At 33.5% G+C, this 14,828-nt stretch overlaps 1 protein-coding gene across 1 annotated transcript; it reads right to left on the bottom strand.

Annotated features, from left to right (window-relative positions):
- Window positions 1–10,095: 10,095 nt before the first annotated feature.
- Window positions 10,096–14,441, bottom strand: LOC111292853 (aquaporin NIP2-1-like). The gene is made up of 5 exons (XM_022885454.2): window positions 14,267–14,441; window positions 13,914–14,138; window positions 11,525–11,719; window positions 11,241–11,302; window positions 10,096–10,974 (listed from the first exon to the last, which is right to left on the bottom strand). The coding sequence occupies exons 1-5, from the start codon at window positions 14,390–14,392 to the stop codon at window positions 10,719–10,721; spliced, it is 864 nt and encodes a 287-aa protein (XP_022741189.2). The 5' UTR covers window positions 14,393–14,441; the 3' UTR covers window positions 10,096–10,718.
- Between the last annotated feature and the right edge of the window lie 387 nt (window positions 14,442–14,828).

Here is a 14,828-nt window from a genome sequence, read left to right as displayed (position 1 = left end):
CCCTGTTCTGGTTTGTAGACCTGAACCTATTCTTCTAGGGACCCTTAAACTTAGGTGTTCCCTGGAAGGACAGATTCCTTAGGTGGCCAATCGCACCTTGATAAAAAAGATTGGTGGCGACTCCCTTAAGTCAATGTCTAGCGATAGATCCCCGGATCTAGACGTTATGACAGCTTGGCGACTCCGCTGGGGACTTTGAGAGTCAGGCCAGCAAATGAATTTGTGTTATCCAAAAGCCTAATAAAATTGAACCTTTTTGTATATATGTGTATTATTCATTCATGTTTTATTTACCTTGTTAATTATGTCATTCATGTGCATGTGCATAACATGAGCTCTACACCCGAGCTCTGTCCCTCTAGGAGGGAGTAAAGTACCTATTGCTTTCGTGAGGTCTAATGCCTCCGCAGTGGCTAGCGAAATACTCCCACTCAAATTGAACCTTTTCCGCTTGTAGCCTGTAATGGGTGAGGATTATGGTGCCTTACTAGTCTGTGATGGACAGGGATGTAAGGAACAATTTGAGGACCTTTAGACTCTGACTTTAAAACCACATGTAGTGAACCTTAAGAGTGCCTACACCTAGGATAGAGCCCTTTCTACCCAATGATAGATATACCCTGAAATTAGGACATAAAAAGGGTGTTTGTCTAATCATTTTGATTGTTTAACTTTGTGTGTTATTTTTATCATATGTAACATTATGCATCAACATCACTTACGTTTCATCCACGGAACTAACTATGTTGTTTGTCTGATTGTATGCATCTGCATTATTTTCATGATCATGTTTTAACACAATCATTTGCATTCATTTCATACTAGATTTCATTCAGAAAAATGTACATTTCATTTGTGTATCAAAGCATCATACATAAGGCACAGCATGACATTTCTAATCATAAGTGTGGTACTCAAGGTCCCAGAATAGCTCCATCTAGCAAAAACCCTGCTCATCCATACAACACAAGATCCAGAGCAAGGCAAATGGAGGAAGAAAGTTCTCATAGATTTGAAAAGCTAGAAAAAGCTCAGGAGAAGATTGAAAATGAACTTAGCAAAATTCTGGAGGCTCTCAATAATATGAATAAAGGAAAAAGAGTTGAAAGAAGTACAAGCCAGCAAGAAGTGGCTGACCCTTTGTACCCTCCAGGTTTTGGCCCATCTCAAGCCCAGTCTGCCCAAGAGGTCCCGCCACAACATTTCGCCTATCCTGGAATGCCATCAGCTTTCAACCCAGGGCAGTATAACAGTTATATAAATCCTATCTTCACTGAAAAGGCAGTAGAACCAATTCCTGATCTAGATGATTTAAAAGAGAAGGAGAAGGAAAAGATGAGAGTAGAGGCTGAGGAAAGTTCCAAGATTAGCATGTTAGAGCAGAGGCTACGGGCTGTAGAAGGATTTAGCTTTTATGGGTCAGTTGATGCTGCTGGGCTCTGCCTAGTTCCTGATGTGGTTATCCCTTATAAATTCAAAGTACCGAAATTTGAAAAATATGACGGTACAAAGTGCCCTAAAATCCACATCACCATGTATTGTAGGAAGATGGCAGCTCATGCACATGATGAAAAACTCTTGATGCATGTCTTTCAGGATAGTCTTACTGGTTCTGCTGCCAGGTGGTATGTTCAGTTGGATAGAACCCACATTCGCTCCTGGAGCGATATGGCTCATGACTTCATCAGCCAATATCGACACATCATCGATTTGGCCCCTGATCGTTTATCTTTGCAAAACTTGGATGAGAATACGCCCAGAGATGGAGGGATATTGCTTCACAGGTACAACCTCCACTGACAGAGAAAGAGACCACAGTGCTGTTTGTTAGCACTTTAAAACCTCCCTATTATGAAAAGATGATAGGGAATGCAACAAAGAATTTTGCTGACATGGTAATCTCTGGAGAAATTATTGAAAGTGCCATAAAAAATGGCAAGTTGAGAGGAGGAGAAACCAAGAAGACATCAGAAAAGAAAGAAGCTGAAGCTCAAGCTGTGAGCTCTGATAGACAACAATTCGACGGTTATCAACCCTATCCATCTCAAGGTTACTCTCCATACTATCCCGCTGTGAATAATGCCTCATCCTACCCATACCAGCTAGCTCCCCAACCATCTTATTCATCCACTTATCGCTTTAACATTCAAGCTCCTGTAAGAACCCAAATCCGCCCTACTAACCCAGCCAGTGGCTCGCGAGAACAACGGACTACTCGAGAAAAACCTGTATTTGATCCAATCCCTATGACTTATACAGAGTTATATCGAGAGCTTTATAATAGCCATTTGATTGCCCCCAGCCATGTGGAACCACTTAAACCACCCTATCCAAAATGGTATGATCCTACAGCCCGTTGTGACTATCATTATGGAATTACTGGCCATTCTACTGAAAATTGCACTGCTTTAAAGTATAAGGTGCAACGGTTGATCAATGATGGAATGGTAAGTTTTGATCAAGGAAAAGCAACAGCACCTAATGTTAGTGTACTGAGTGAAAGTCAAGAACAGAAAGGATCTGGAGAGTCACAATGAATTGAGGGGCAAGATGTCAATGGGGATTTCTTCACCTGATCATATAGGGAGCTAATTTTTAATGGAGATAAGGCGGGTTGAAGGTTTTTTGTCATTTTAAGATTTCTTTTCGAGTGATTGTTGGATTTTTTTTTTTGCAATATGACTTCACTTGTTATCATTTTTAATAAAGGTAAGTCAATGCATTTCATTACATTTTTCTCTTTCACTTGACCATTATTCCATGCCTTGTTACCTTCCATAACTTCACACTCCCATTCTTAAATTTCAGATGATGAATATTTAGACAATGATAACAATAATTCTGGAATTTAATTTTGAGAACTCATTCACAGAGGAGATGATTTGAGCGAAAATAAAGAGGGTAAGCCATCACCAGAGATGAAAGAGATATATCTTGAAGGTGTGCAATATTTTATGAGCTCTGTTCAATAGATGATGTTCAAGAAAGGTATTCACAATTGAGATGAAAAATGGCCATCTTTTCTTTTACCATTTGAAAAACCATTTATTGTTACCCCCTTGAGCTTATCATTTTTTTTTAAGAACCCCAACCAAGGATCACCCTCTACACTGGAGGGTAATTTTTGAAAAAAAAAAAAAAAAAAAAAAAAAAACCACAAAAGGTCTCAAAGATGAAAAGAGAAAGAAAAGCAAAAGAAAAAATAAATGCCAAACATGACTTGGGGCAAAGTAATGAGAATCCTTTGTGTGAGGAAAGAAAAAACAGTGAAACGATGTGGGGCAAAATGCCAAGCTGCATCAAATGATCCTTCGGTCTTGAACCTTTTTAATACATATTTTGAGCCTATTATATCCATTTTTTTTATGACCCTTCACCTTGGCCTACATTACAACCTTGAAAAGTCCATTTGGATCAAGTGTGAATACTCAACTTGAATGATCATATGTTGAGCGAAGGTATGCTCATGAGGAAGCAATGAAATCATGGTCTAAAGTTGGACGTATGAAAGATATCAACAATGGATGAAAAAAAAATGATGAAAAAAAAAAGAAAAAAAAAGGAAAAAAAGAAAAAATGAGAAAAAAAAAGAAGGAAAAAAAAGAGAAAATAAAAAAAGAGATTCAAATTGAAAACCTGAAAGGGTGATTTTAGTAGAAAAAAAATCAAGTCAAATGGCTCACATGAATGAAAGATCAAAGACATCTGAAGATCCCTCAAAGACTGGGGCAGAGTTCGCCAAGCTCAAGATGACTTCAACAGTAAATGGAATGAGTTTTTGAAAAAGAATCCTAGATTAATGTTGAAAATTGTCTGAATATTCATCATTTGGACATACCATTCACCTCAATGACATCCAATTTATTTCCTTTCCCATTTATTTTCTACCAAAATAGATCTCCATTGATTATCTTTACCATAATTCACCTTCTGTTCTCTTATTGTTTCACCCCTAGAATGAATTGAGAAAATGCTTGATTGCATTGTATTTGTCAGGATTTGAAATGATAATGAATGAATGAATATGTGCTTAAAAGAGTCTTGCATTTATTTGAAAAGAAATCTAAGATGATGAAAAAATGGTAGAAACCTAAAAGAGATGATGGGGCAAATCTTGAAAAGTGATGAATTGATTGATATGACTTGCAAGATATGATTGAATGATGAAGACAATCAGTAGACAAAGTCTGTTTTGGAATTGTTGAGGCTGAGACAAGGACCCAGTGATGGTGGATGAAATTTGTTTTGAAATTTGCTAGTGCTGAGAAATTCATTGAATGATAGTCAAGGGATGATCAATTGATGAAGTTTATTCCAAAGTATTGAAAAACAGAACAAGGAAAGAATGTGAGTGGAAAGGACAATTGAGAGCTACACTGGTTCGATCTTAGAAGAGCAGTGCAATTGGATCCTTGAGGAATCAAAGGGCTTGACACCCAAGAAAGAAAAAAAAGAGCTTGAGAAACTTGAGTACCATACATTGAACAGGAATTAATTGGCCAACATTTGCATAGCATGCATTGAAATTCATATGCATTTGCATAGCATACACTACTTTCAGGAAAGTATAGTGTACAAATTCAAGAAGCAGGGGTGTTCCAAACATCCCACATGGAAAAGACAGATATGAAAAGACTTTGCAAGTTTGAGAAGAAACTTGTCAGGTAAGTTCCTAATCCTTGAAATAGGATGTCTCTTGGTATCAGGGTTGATTTATAAGACCTTTGGGCATAATCTCCTGAAGTTCCCTCAAACACAACTTTCAACTCCTTCAGACATGATCGTCTAGGAGTATTTACTTTTCAAAGTTCCGTTGCCTCTGTTTAGAGGAGCAATTTACTTTTCAAAGTCGTGGTGCCTCTGTTGAGAGGAGCAATTTACTTTTCCAAAGTCGTGGTGCCTCTGTTGAGAGGAGCAATTTACTTTCCAAAGTTTCGTTGCCTCTGTTTAGAGGAGCAATTTATTTTTCAAAGTCGTGGTACCTCTGTTTAGAGGAGCAATTTATTTTTCCAAAGTCGTGTTGCCTCTGTTTAGAGGAGCAATTTACTTTTCAAAAGTCGTGGTGCCTCTGTTTAGAGGAGCAATTTATTTTTCAAAGTTTCGTTGCCTCTGTTTAGAGGAGCAATTTACTTTTCAAAAGTCGTGGTGCCTCTGTTTAGAGGAGCAATTTATTTTTCCAAAGTCGTGGTGCCTCTGTTTAGAGGAGCAATTTACTTTTCAAAGTCGTTGCCTCTGTTTAGAGGAGCAATTTACTTTTCAAAGTCGTGGTGCCTCTGTTGAGAGGAGCAATTTATTTTTCCAAAGTCGTGGTGCCTCTGTTGAGAGGAGCAATTTATTTTTTCAAAGTCGTGGTGCCTCTGTTGAGAGGAGCAATTTACTTTCCAAAGTCCGTTGCCTCTGTTTAGAGGAGCAATTTACTTTCAAAAGTCGTTGAGTCTCTGTTTAGAGGAGCTTCGGCCAAAAAAAACAAACAAAAAAAAAATCAAAAAAACAAAAAAATCAAAAAAATCAAAAAAAAATCAAAAAAAATAAAAACAAAAATAAAAAAAAATCAAAAATGAAAATGTCGAGTCGGGTCTTGACTGGGTGTCTACGTCTTTGCGCAATTTCTGTCTCACAGAAAATACGCAAAGAGGGGCAGCTGTAGACACCCAATCAGGTCCAGGCCCGGATCAATTGGGCCTGACCCGGATCAATTGGGCCTGACCCAGATCATTTGGGCCTGCCCCAAATGGGCAAGGCCCAATTGAATTTTTACCCGTATTTTTTATTTTTATTTTATTTTATTTTTTTTTCTCTCTTGTGTATTTTATTATTTATTATTATGTATTAATATATGTATATATATATATTTTTTTTTTTCATTAGAATAGATTTATATGTATATAGTTATATATTTATTATTATTATATTATTATTCTTATCTTTTTTTTTTAATTATCTGTTCTGATTTTTTCTGATTTTCAGATATTATTTGAAAATTTTTTATCTTTTGATTTATCTTTCCAATTATCTAGATTTTTTTTTTTAATTTTATTTTAATTTTTATTTTGGAGGGCTAGGATTCAAAGTTGAAGACTCCCACTCTGAAGGGGAATTCAATCAGAAGAGTCCAATTGGATTCAAAGACTGAATTCCCGTCCAAAGAGGAATTGGGATTGATCAGAAACTCCTGATCAATCCCTATAAAAGGGACCCCCCTGGAACAGTCAAGAACACACAGAAAACAGAAGCAAAAGCTACTGATTGAGAGAATAGGGGTGTTTAGAGAGCTAAGGAAAAGTTTAGGAGTGTTCTGGCAGTGAGAAAAATTTTTTAGAAAAATTTGGCGAAAAAATTTTCTGGAAATTTCTGGGAAATTTCCAGATTCCGGCGAAAATTCCGGCGACTTTTGAATTTTCCGGCGACAATTCCGACGAACTTTGAAGTTTCCGACGACAGACCCAGTTTCCGGCAGAGAATCCCAGAAACCGGCGACCATCCGGCCAACTTCCGGCCAATTTCCGGCGAAATTCCCAGATTCCGACGAAATTTCCAGAATCCGGTACCGGCGTTCTTCAAATTCTAGAGAGAAGGCAGAGAAGAAGGGAAGAAGAGAGAGAGAGGGGAGGAACGGTCTGCTGAAAAACGGAGGAAGGTGCCTTTTATACCCTCCCAAAACGACGTCGTTTTGGCTTTAAGTTAATAAGAGGATCCGCGCGTTTTGCCGAACCCGACCCGACCCGAAGCGTCGACCCGCTTTCTGACCCGCGCGTTTCAGCCCCTCCGAGCCGAGCCGAGCCGCGATCCGAGCCGCTCCAGGTTTTTTTTTTTTTTTTTTTTTTTTTTTGAATTTTTTGAATTTTTTGACTTTGATTTTGATCTTGATTTTTTTTCTTTTTTCTTTAATTAATCCGACGACGGAGCCTCTACAAGTAAAAACAGTAGTTTTTCTTGCATACTCCTGAGGTGAGGGAATTTTCTCAATTTTCTGCTAAAAGTATTAGAGTCAATTGAGAATAATTTCCGATAATTAATTACTTGGCTGATTTTGATTTTTTTTTTCTTTAATTAATCCGACGACGGAGCCTCTGCAAGTGAAACAGTAGTTTTTCTTGCATACTCCTGAGGTGAGGGAATTTTCTCAATTTTCTGCTAAAAGTATTAGAGTCAATTGAGAATAATTTTCGATAATTAATTAATTAGTTGATCTTGATTTTTCTTTAAATAATCCGACGACGGAGCCTCTGTAAGTGAAACAGTAGTTTTCTTGCATACTCCTGAGGTGAGGGAATTTTCTCAATTTTCTGCTAAAAGTATTAGAGTCAATTGAGAATAATTTCCAACAACTAACTACTTGGTAAAATTTTAAGGCTTTTGGATAACACAAATTCAAGCTGGTACCATCTTTTGATGGGCGTTGTGAGGGTGCTATAACCTTCCTCACACGTAACCGAACTCCCGAACCCTGTTCTGGTTTGTAGACCTGAACCTATTCTTCTAGGGACCCTTAAACTTAGGTGTTCCCTGGAAGGACAGATTCCTTAGGTGGCCAATCGCACCTTGATAAAAAAGATTGGTGGCGACTCCCTTAAGTCAATGTCTAGCGATAGATCCCCGGATCTAGACGTTATGACATAATTCAGTCTCAATCATTTTCCTATTTTGTTATTCTTTGATGAGTTTTGACTTGGACTTAGTTCAGTCATCTTCACATTTTTATTTTGACTTCAACTTTAAGACCCAAACAAAATGGATGTCTTTTGTTTTTGCACAATTCTTATTTCACAGAAACTGTGCAGAGAGGGACAACTATAGACATCCCATTTTGTTCAAGATTTTTCTGGGACAAAAAACAAAGCTTTGAGCCTAAAAGGAAATTTTTCAATTTTAATTTGATTTAATTTGATTTTACTTGTTTTCAAAAAAAAAAAGTCAAAAGAGAGAGAAAAAAATCAAAAAACGAGTGATTTTAGCTTGATTCATGCAAATCTATAAAAGGAAAAACTTAAAATCAAATCACAGATTACAAAATCGTAATAAAATCATAATCAAATCAAATCACATACAATCGCAATCCTAGATTCGATTTACTTGCCAAAATAAAGAGGGATTAAATCCTTATAAAACAGTATTTAAGCACACACACACACACACACAAAGAGGGCCAATGAATCAAAGTTGTTAAAAAAGTTTTTTCATGCTTCTGAAAGTTTTTTTGGGAAAAAAAAAAAGAAAAATTCCAGGGATCTTAGTTTTCTATTTTTGGGAGGAATCATTCAAGCAAATTCTAAAATTTTTTTTTTTTTGGTTCTATGATTTTATTTCATTCTAAATTTGATTTGATTTTTGGATTTCCTGAATTTATGTTTTAATTTCTAAGTTTGATTCCACATTTTGTTGAGTTTTTGAGATTTTTGCTAAGGCTTTTTTGTTGGCTTTTGATTTTGAAATTTCTATTGGATTTTTAAGAATCTGAAAACTATTTTGGGTTTAGGATGAACTTTCTAGTTGAAGTTTGAAGTTTTTGCTTCAACCCAACGACTTGTATAAAAATTCGCACTTCAAGCCTAACCCAATCATTGGTTTTCCTTTTTTTCTTTCATCCTATTTTCTGTTTTGATTTTATTTTACTTTTTCTATTTTATTTTCATTTTATTTTTAGATTTTTCTATTTTTACTTATTGTTATTATTTTCATCTTTAATTATTATTTTATTTTACTTTTTCTATTTTATTTTCATTTTATTTTTAGATTTTTTTACTTTTACTTATTATCATTATTTTCATCTTTAATTATTATTTTACTAATTAATTTAAATTGAAATTTTTATTATTTATTTTTTTAAAATACCTTTATGAATTTTATTTTTTTATTTTTTTATTTAAAAATAATAACCAAAAAAATGTTTCTAAAATAAATTCTAGAATCTTCCAAACTATTGGAGGATTTTTTATGAATTTAAATGTTTTATAAATTCTACTAAACTATTAAAGAATCTCATAAATCAATTTTATAAAAATAAAAAATATTACTAATAAAATATTTTGTTGTGATCCTACCAAATTATTAGAGGATTTGTATTTTAAATTAAGTTTTACTAAACTATTAAAAGATTTAATATATTTTTTTAAAATAAATTTATAAAATACTCTCACCAAACTATTGAGAGATCTGCATCAAAGTACATCTCACCAAACTATTAAAAGATTTTACTAAATATTTTCTTGAATAAAAATATATTAATGAACCCGACAACGAAGTCTCTTCAGAGTGGGACATTAGTCTCCCTTAATACTCCTGTGGCTACGAAATTATCTTAAATTGCTATGAAATTATTGAAGTAAATTTAGGATTAGTTTCCAATAATTAAACAATTTGGTAAAATTATAAGAATATTTTAAGACTTGGATAATTTAAAATCAAACTAGTACCATCCTTTGGATAAGCGCTGTTAAGGTGCTATAACTTTCTTCACGTGTAATCGTACTCTCGAATCTAAAATCTAATTTCATATACTATAATTTGCTATTTAAAGATACTTAAATCAATCTTAGACTCCTCTTTAAAAAGGACAGATTCTATCAGGTGACCATCCATATCTAAACAAAAAAATTGGTGGCAACTCCTCTAATTGATGTCTAACAGTAGGTCCACTGATTTATATATTATGACATAATGTTCACAAATGAGTTCATTTAATTTAATTGAAAGAACACGAATTGAACGTGAATAACTTATTATTTAAACGAACGAATATGAATGAACAAGCAATTTTCTTGGTGAACATGAACTGAACATGAGCACCTCTAAAAATAAACAAACAAGCCACATGCAAACGTTTATTTGTTCATGTTCGGTTCCAACCCTACCTGTAAATGTGTTTAATCCTGCAATCCAGTCCCTGTGCATGAGTTGGTGACATTGGTAAATAACATGCTATAATGGATCCTTATCAAGTAAGGGCCTGTAACTTTCTTCACTGCCGATAGAGAATTCAATTCTAAAAGCAACCTCCGAATGCCTCGTGCCCAAGCAATTTTCAAACCCAAACCGTAGTTCCAATACCCCTCACAGCCCGAGGAATGCCTCCTATAGCAAGTTCCCCAGGATTAGACAAAGTTGAGTCACCAGCATTCACCTTCATAAACTCCGCAGGAGGAGGTTGCCAAGCAATAAGCCGAACTTGCCTGATAGAAGTAAGCCGTCTAGTGTCCCTAAAATGCAAATAATCTCTAGTACTATCCACTATAATGTTAGAAGAATGATTCGACCGGCTATAATTTTCCTCAAACACATTTGTTTCTCCATTCCACACTTGCTTTTTTAATTAATGGGAGCTATAATCTTTCTTTGTTTCTCTTTTGTTTGTCGTTCTGAAAACAGATTTTGATTTGCTGATTCTTTGTTTATGCTTTCTTTCTTTCTTTCTTTCTTTTTTAATGTTGAACTTTTCGCATATCCAATGATGGAATACTTTCTTTATTTTTGCCAAAGTGCATTTTGGCATACAGGGAATTTGGATTCATGTTGCAGTAGCTGTAGCAGGCTATTCTTCTTTCTTCAGCATAATTTTATTTTCCAATCCTACTTCTATATACTATTGCATACAACTATATGTATTAAAGTTATAATACACGAACATTTATTCAAGATATGTCCATAATCTAGTTTTCAGGGTAGAGTTAAAAAGGGTGCGAGGATTGCCTTGCCCTTGATATTGAACATGGATCGATAATTCAAAGATCATTGACGGGTTCTTCGTTTGGAACCTCTCCATCTTGGCTTCTCATTCGACGAAGTTTGAATGAAAATGAACGCGGATAGATTGCATGCACCGGCTTGTCTGTCATTCGGATTAGATTGTAAGACCATGCCCCCGTCAAGGTTCCTATCACTGGTCCAACCACATACACCCAAATTCCCTTGTACTGAGCACTTGCAAGTGCTGGTCCTATGGTCCTTGCTGGGTTCATTGATCCACCTGATATTGGTCTGAAATATATATATGCTTAGACAACTTGTAATTAGCATTACATTTTTTTTTTTGTATGTTTGCTTTTGCACATATGTTGTGGCCTAGATGCTGGTTTTTCTTTTTTTGTCATCTTTTGAAGAATCAATTTCAAGAGAATCTTCAAGAAACAATTTGGACAAATGAATCTGTCCATTAATGTAAGGTTAATTGGGCATATAATTCCAGCTAAGAAAAAGGAATTGGAAGAGTTGACTCATAAATGATGATTTCTAAAGTTGCTTACCCAGCCAAGATTGAAGTTATGCAAACAGCAGAACCAACAGCTATGCCTGCTAGCTCTCCTACCTGTCAAAATGGAAACATATAAAAACTGGAAAGATCCAATGATACCTCAAAAAGTACAAAACTTTGAGAAGAAAATGTCATGCACCATTCTACTATATAAGTGCAATATAAGCATGTTGTGACATTAAATATATGTGTGTATCAATAATTGATTAATTCATTTGTCACGATGATAAGAAGTCATGAACTAGAGCATCGATAATCCTTTGAGATGATTCTTACAGCTTTAGTATCAATTGTCACAGCTGACGCGATAAACATCATTGAAAATGTGACAACTATTTCCATGATTAAAGCTTGAAAATCTGACCCCGAAGGTGATGTGGTGCCAACATGTTTTATCGGATGCAGTATTACACGAAGTGTGAATGATGCAGAGATTGCTCCTATTAGTTGAGCTGCAACATAGAATGGGACCTGCAAGAAATTAAAACCCCATAGGTTTCATTTATTTGTTCTTAAAAATTATTGCAATTGGAATATAATTAACCATAATTGTTACTGTCTTCACAATTATTTAACTCATACAATATTTTGACCTTCATGCATGTTGCATTTTCCAATACTGTTTAATAAAGAAAAATAAAGGTTGAAAGTGATGAAAGAACATCCATTCATAACATATTATTGTTCATCCATTTTTCTTTCATTTTATTCTACTTTAATGTTTTTAGTGCATTTTTTTCATAAAGAAAGTATTTACTATAAATGTAAATGATACATTAATACTCGTAAGTTACTCGTATTCAATTCAAATGAAATTCAAATTCGACTTTATTATTATCGAGTCAATCTCAAACTCTAGTAGCTTTATTCATCGATCTAATCGAGTTCGAGCATTTTTATTTCTGGTTTCAGTAGCTCGCGAGTCTAATCAAACTTTTATATTTAAATATACTTTTATTAATTTAATTAATAAAATATCCCGAACTCAAGTTCGAGTTCTATTACAAATAACTAAGCTTTTGTCGAATATAAAAATCGAATTTATTTTTACATATTAATCAAGCCTAATCGAGCGAGCTTTGGTAGTTTAATTTTTATCTTGAGTTGAGTTCGAACTAAAAAAATAAAACTCGATCGAGTTCATGTCGAGTTTCGAGCTTCGAATTTTGAATTGAGCTCGACCTTAATATTATATCAACTTAAATTCGATCGATTACACTCATAGTACGCACCATTATGATTTGCATTATTTTTTAATTTAACATATAATTATGCTACTCAAAAGATAAGTATGCACTGCCAACCAAAGTCTTTTAATATTTTTGAAATGAGCATATAAAAATAAATTCAAATAATTCTATATATTTTCAATATGGATATATATATTTCAATCATTTAGTTAGTTGAGTATTTAATTTTTAGTGCATTAAAAATAAATGTTGAATATAGTTTATTTGCCCATGAATTATTCCATTATTCATTTATATTTACTAATTGTGGTTAAGTGAAGCTTTTATTTGAGTTCAAAACTATCATCGGATAGTTAAGCGTTGCTGCTGCAGTGAAAAAGATTTTAATTAAAAAATATATATTTAAAAAATATGATAAAAAAGTGTAATTAAAAATTTTAAATGTTTGATAATATTATAAAAAAGTGTTATGAGTCATTGAAATATTTAAAATATATATAATATTAAAATTTTAAAATTTTAAAGATAATAAAATAATGTTTTTATCTTAAATGTATTTTTTTTACTATAAAAACATTTTTTAAGAGTTTTTTTATTTGAGTTGAAAAATTAAACCTTTAAACTGAAAAACTATTTTTTATTTTTAATATTGTGTTTAAATTAAAATAAATTTTTGAACGTAAAAATTTATTTCAACATCAAAGCTAAAATGATTCCAATGATTCAAAAATTGAAACCCAGGCTCAACCCCACTCCTCTATTTGCAATGGCATCATGTCAAACCAAGTCAAACCTAGCAACATTTTATCAACTTTCCACTTCTCTATTAGCAATGGCATCGTGTCCATCCAATTTGCTATGAGTCAAACTTCTCAATTTGCAATGGCATCATGTCAATCCAATTTGCTATGAGTGAAACCTAGCAACATTTTATTGACTTATCTATCACTTATAAAAACTTTCGTCGGTAAATTTTATTAGTAATGTTGTTAGCAATGGAAAACAAATTATTATTGACAAAAAATTTCATTGATAAAAGTCAATTTTTTGGTAGTGAACCTTTGCCAAAAAAATAAGAAATCATCAACAAAGAAAATAACAGAAAAAATTTGAAAATCAAGATCGTTGGATTAGATTCTGCTTTTTTGTTGTCTAATTATTTATTTTTATTGTTTCCTAGGTAAAAACTAGACATGGTAATCTAAAATATAACTCAATGATATGATATGAATACGATACAAAAATAAGATACAAAGATGATTGAATTTAAAATTGTAATAATAATTATATATGGGTTTAAAAAAATAAAAAATTATATTTTATATTTTCGTGTGGACACAAATTATGACAGATAAATTTTATATAAAATATGATACAAATACACGAATTTTATTTTTTCACACAACACAAATACACAAATCGCTAGGTATAGCAAAAACATAGTGATTTCAAGAACTAAAAGGAAAATAGTGTACCTGTTTCCATGGAAAATGTCTGACAGATGCAAATGCTAGAGTAACAGCTGGGTTCATGTGTGCACCAGAGATATGGCCAACTGCATAGATCATTACAGTTACAATAAGCCCACCAGCAATTGAAGCTCCAAGCCTTGAGATTTTGTTTTCATCAATGGAACTAATGGCAGCTGATCCACATGTCACAAACACTAGCAAGTAGGTTGCTATGGTCTCTGCAAACACCTGTTACATATGTACATATAAAATTTTATTAGACAATTAATGTTGTTTATACAAAAGGAAAAGCTATTGTTTCTTTTAAGATGTTTTGACAGGGTCGGAAGTTGAGATACATGCAAAACTGTTTTTACCTTTCTTGAAAAATCAGGAGGGTAGTATTTTTGAAATGATTTGCAAACAAAACTAATGCCACGCTCTTGGGGTGTTGGACTGTAATCGAATGGGGCAAGCTTTTTTTGATGATCTATTGTAGCCATTTTTGAAGGACTGAGAAATTGAAGGATGAAAGGGAGAGAGTGAGGTTAATTCAAGAGAAATACCAACTCAATCTCAATGTTCAAATTGCATTGTTTTATAATTTTTGTGGCCAATGATATCTAATTTGCTTGTTGGGTTAAAAGTATTAGATCTTAATTTAATTAGTTCATATAGTTATCTTTAAAAGTAAACATCCAATAAATTTAAAATTCAAATTTCAATATCTACAATTACTTTTAATTTTATCAGATTGTGACTTTTTTTATTAAAAAAAAATACCTATTGCCCGTGGCTCTATTAATGGTTAAGGGTCCATATTAACATACTATAGCCAAATTTACATTAAAACAAGATAGCCAAATTGGACAATGCCTACTTTCCACTTCCCACTTTCCACTACCTAGATTTAACTTTTAACTTTATTTTTATTTATAT

The sequence above is a fragment of the Durio zibethinus genome, chromosome 10 (genome assembly GCF_047325235.1).
Source record: "Durio zibethinus cultivar Kanyao isolate XHJ-2024 chromosome 10, ASM4732523v1, whole genome shotgun sequence".
Lineage (NCBI taxonomy): Eukaryota > Viridiplantae > Streptophyta > Magnoliopsida > Malvales > Malvaceae > Durio > Durio zibethinus.
The sequence above is the reverse complement of the archived record's forward strand: the minus strand, read 5'-3'. Positions and strand labels throughout refer to the sequence as shown.

Excerpts from the sequence above, each read along its gene's own strand:
- LOC111292853 (XM_022885454.2), bottom strand. The coding sequence starts at position 14,392 with ATGGCTACAATAGATCATCAAAAAAAGCTTGCCCCATTCGATTACAGT. Across the intron at positions 11,720-13,913 it reads GACATTTTCCATGGAAACAG|GTCCCATTCTATGTTGCAGC; the intron begins GTACACTATTTT and ends AATTTCTTGCAG. Across the intron at positions 11,303-11,524 it reads TGACAATTGATACTAAAGCT|GTAGGAGAGCTAGCAGGCAT; the intron begins GTAAGAATCATC and ends CCATTTTGACAG.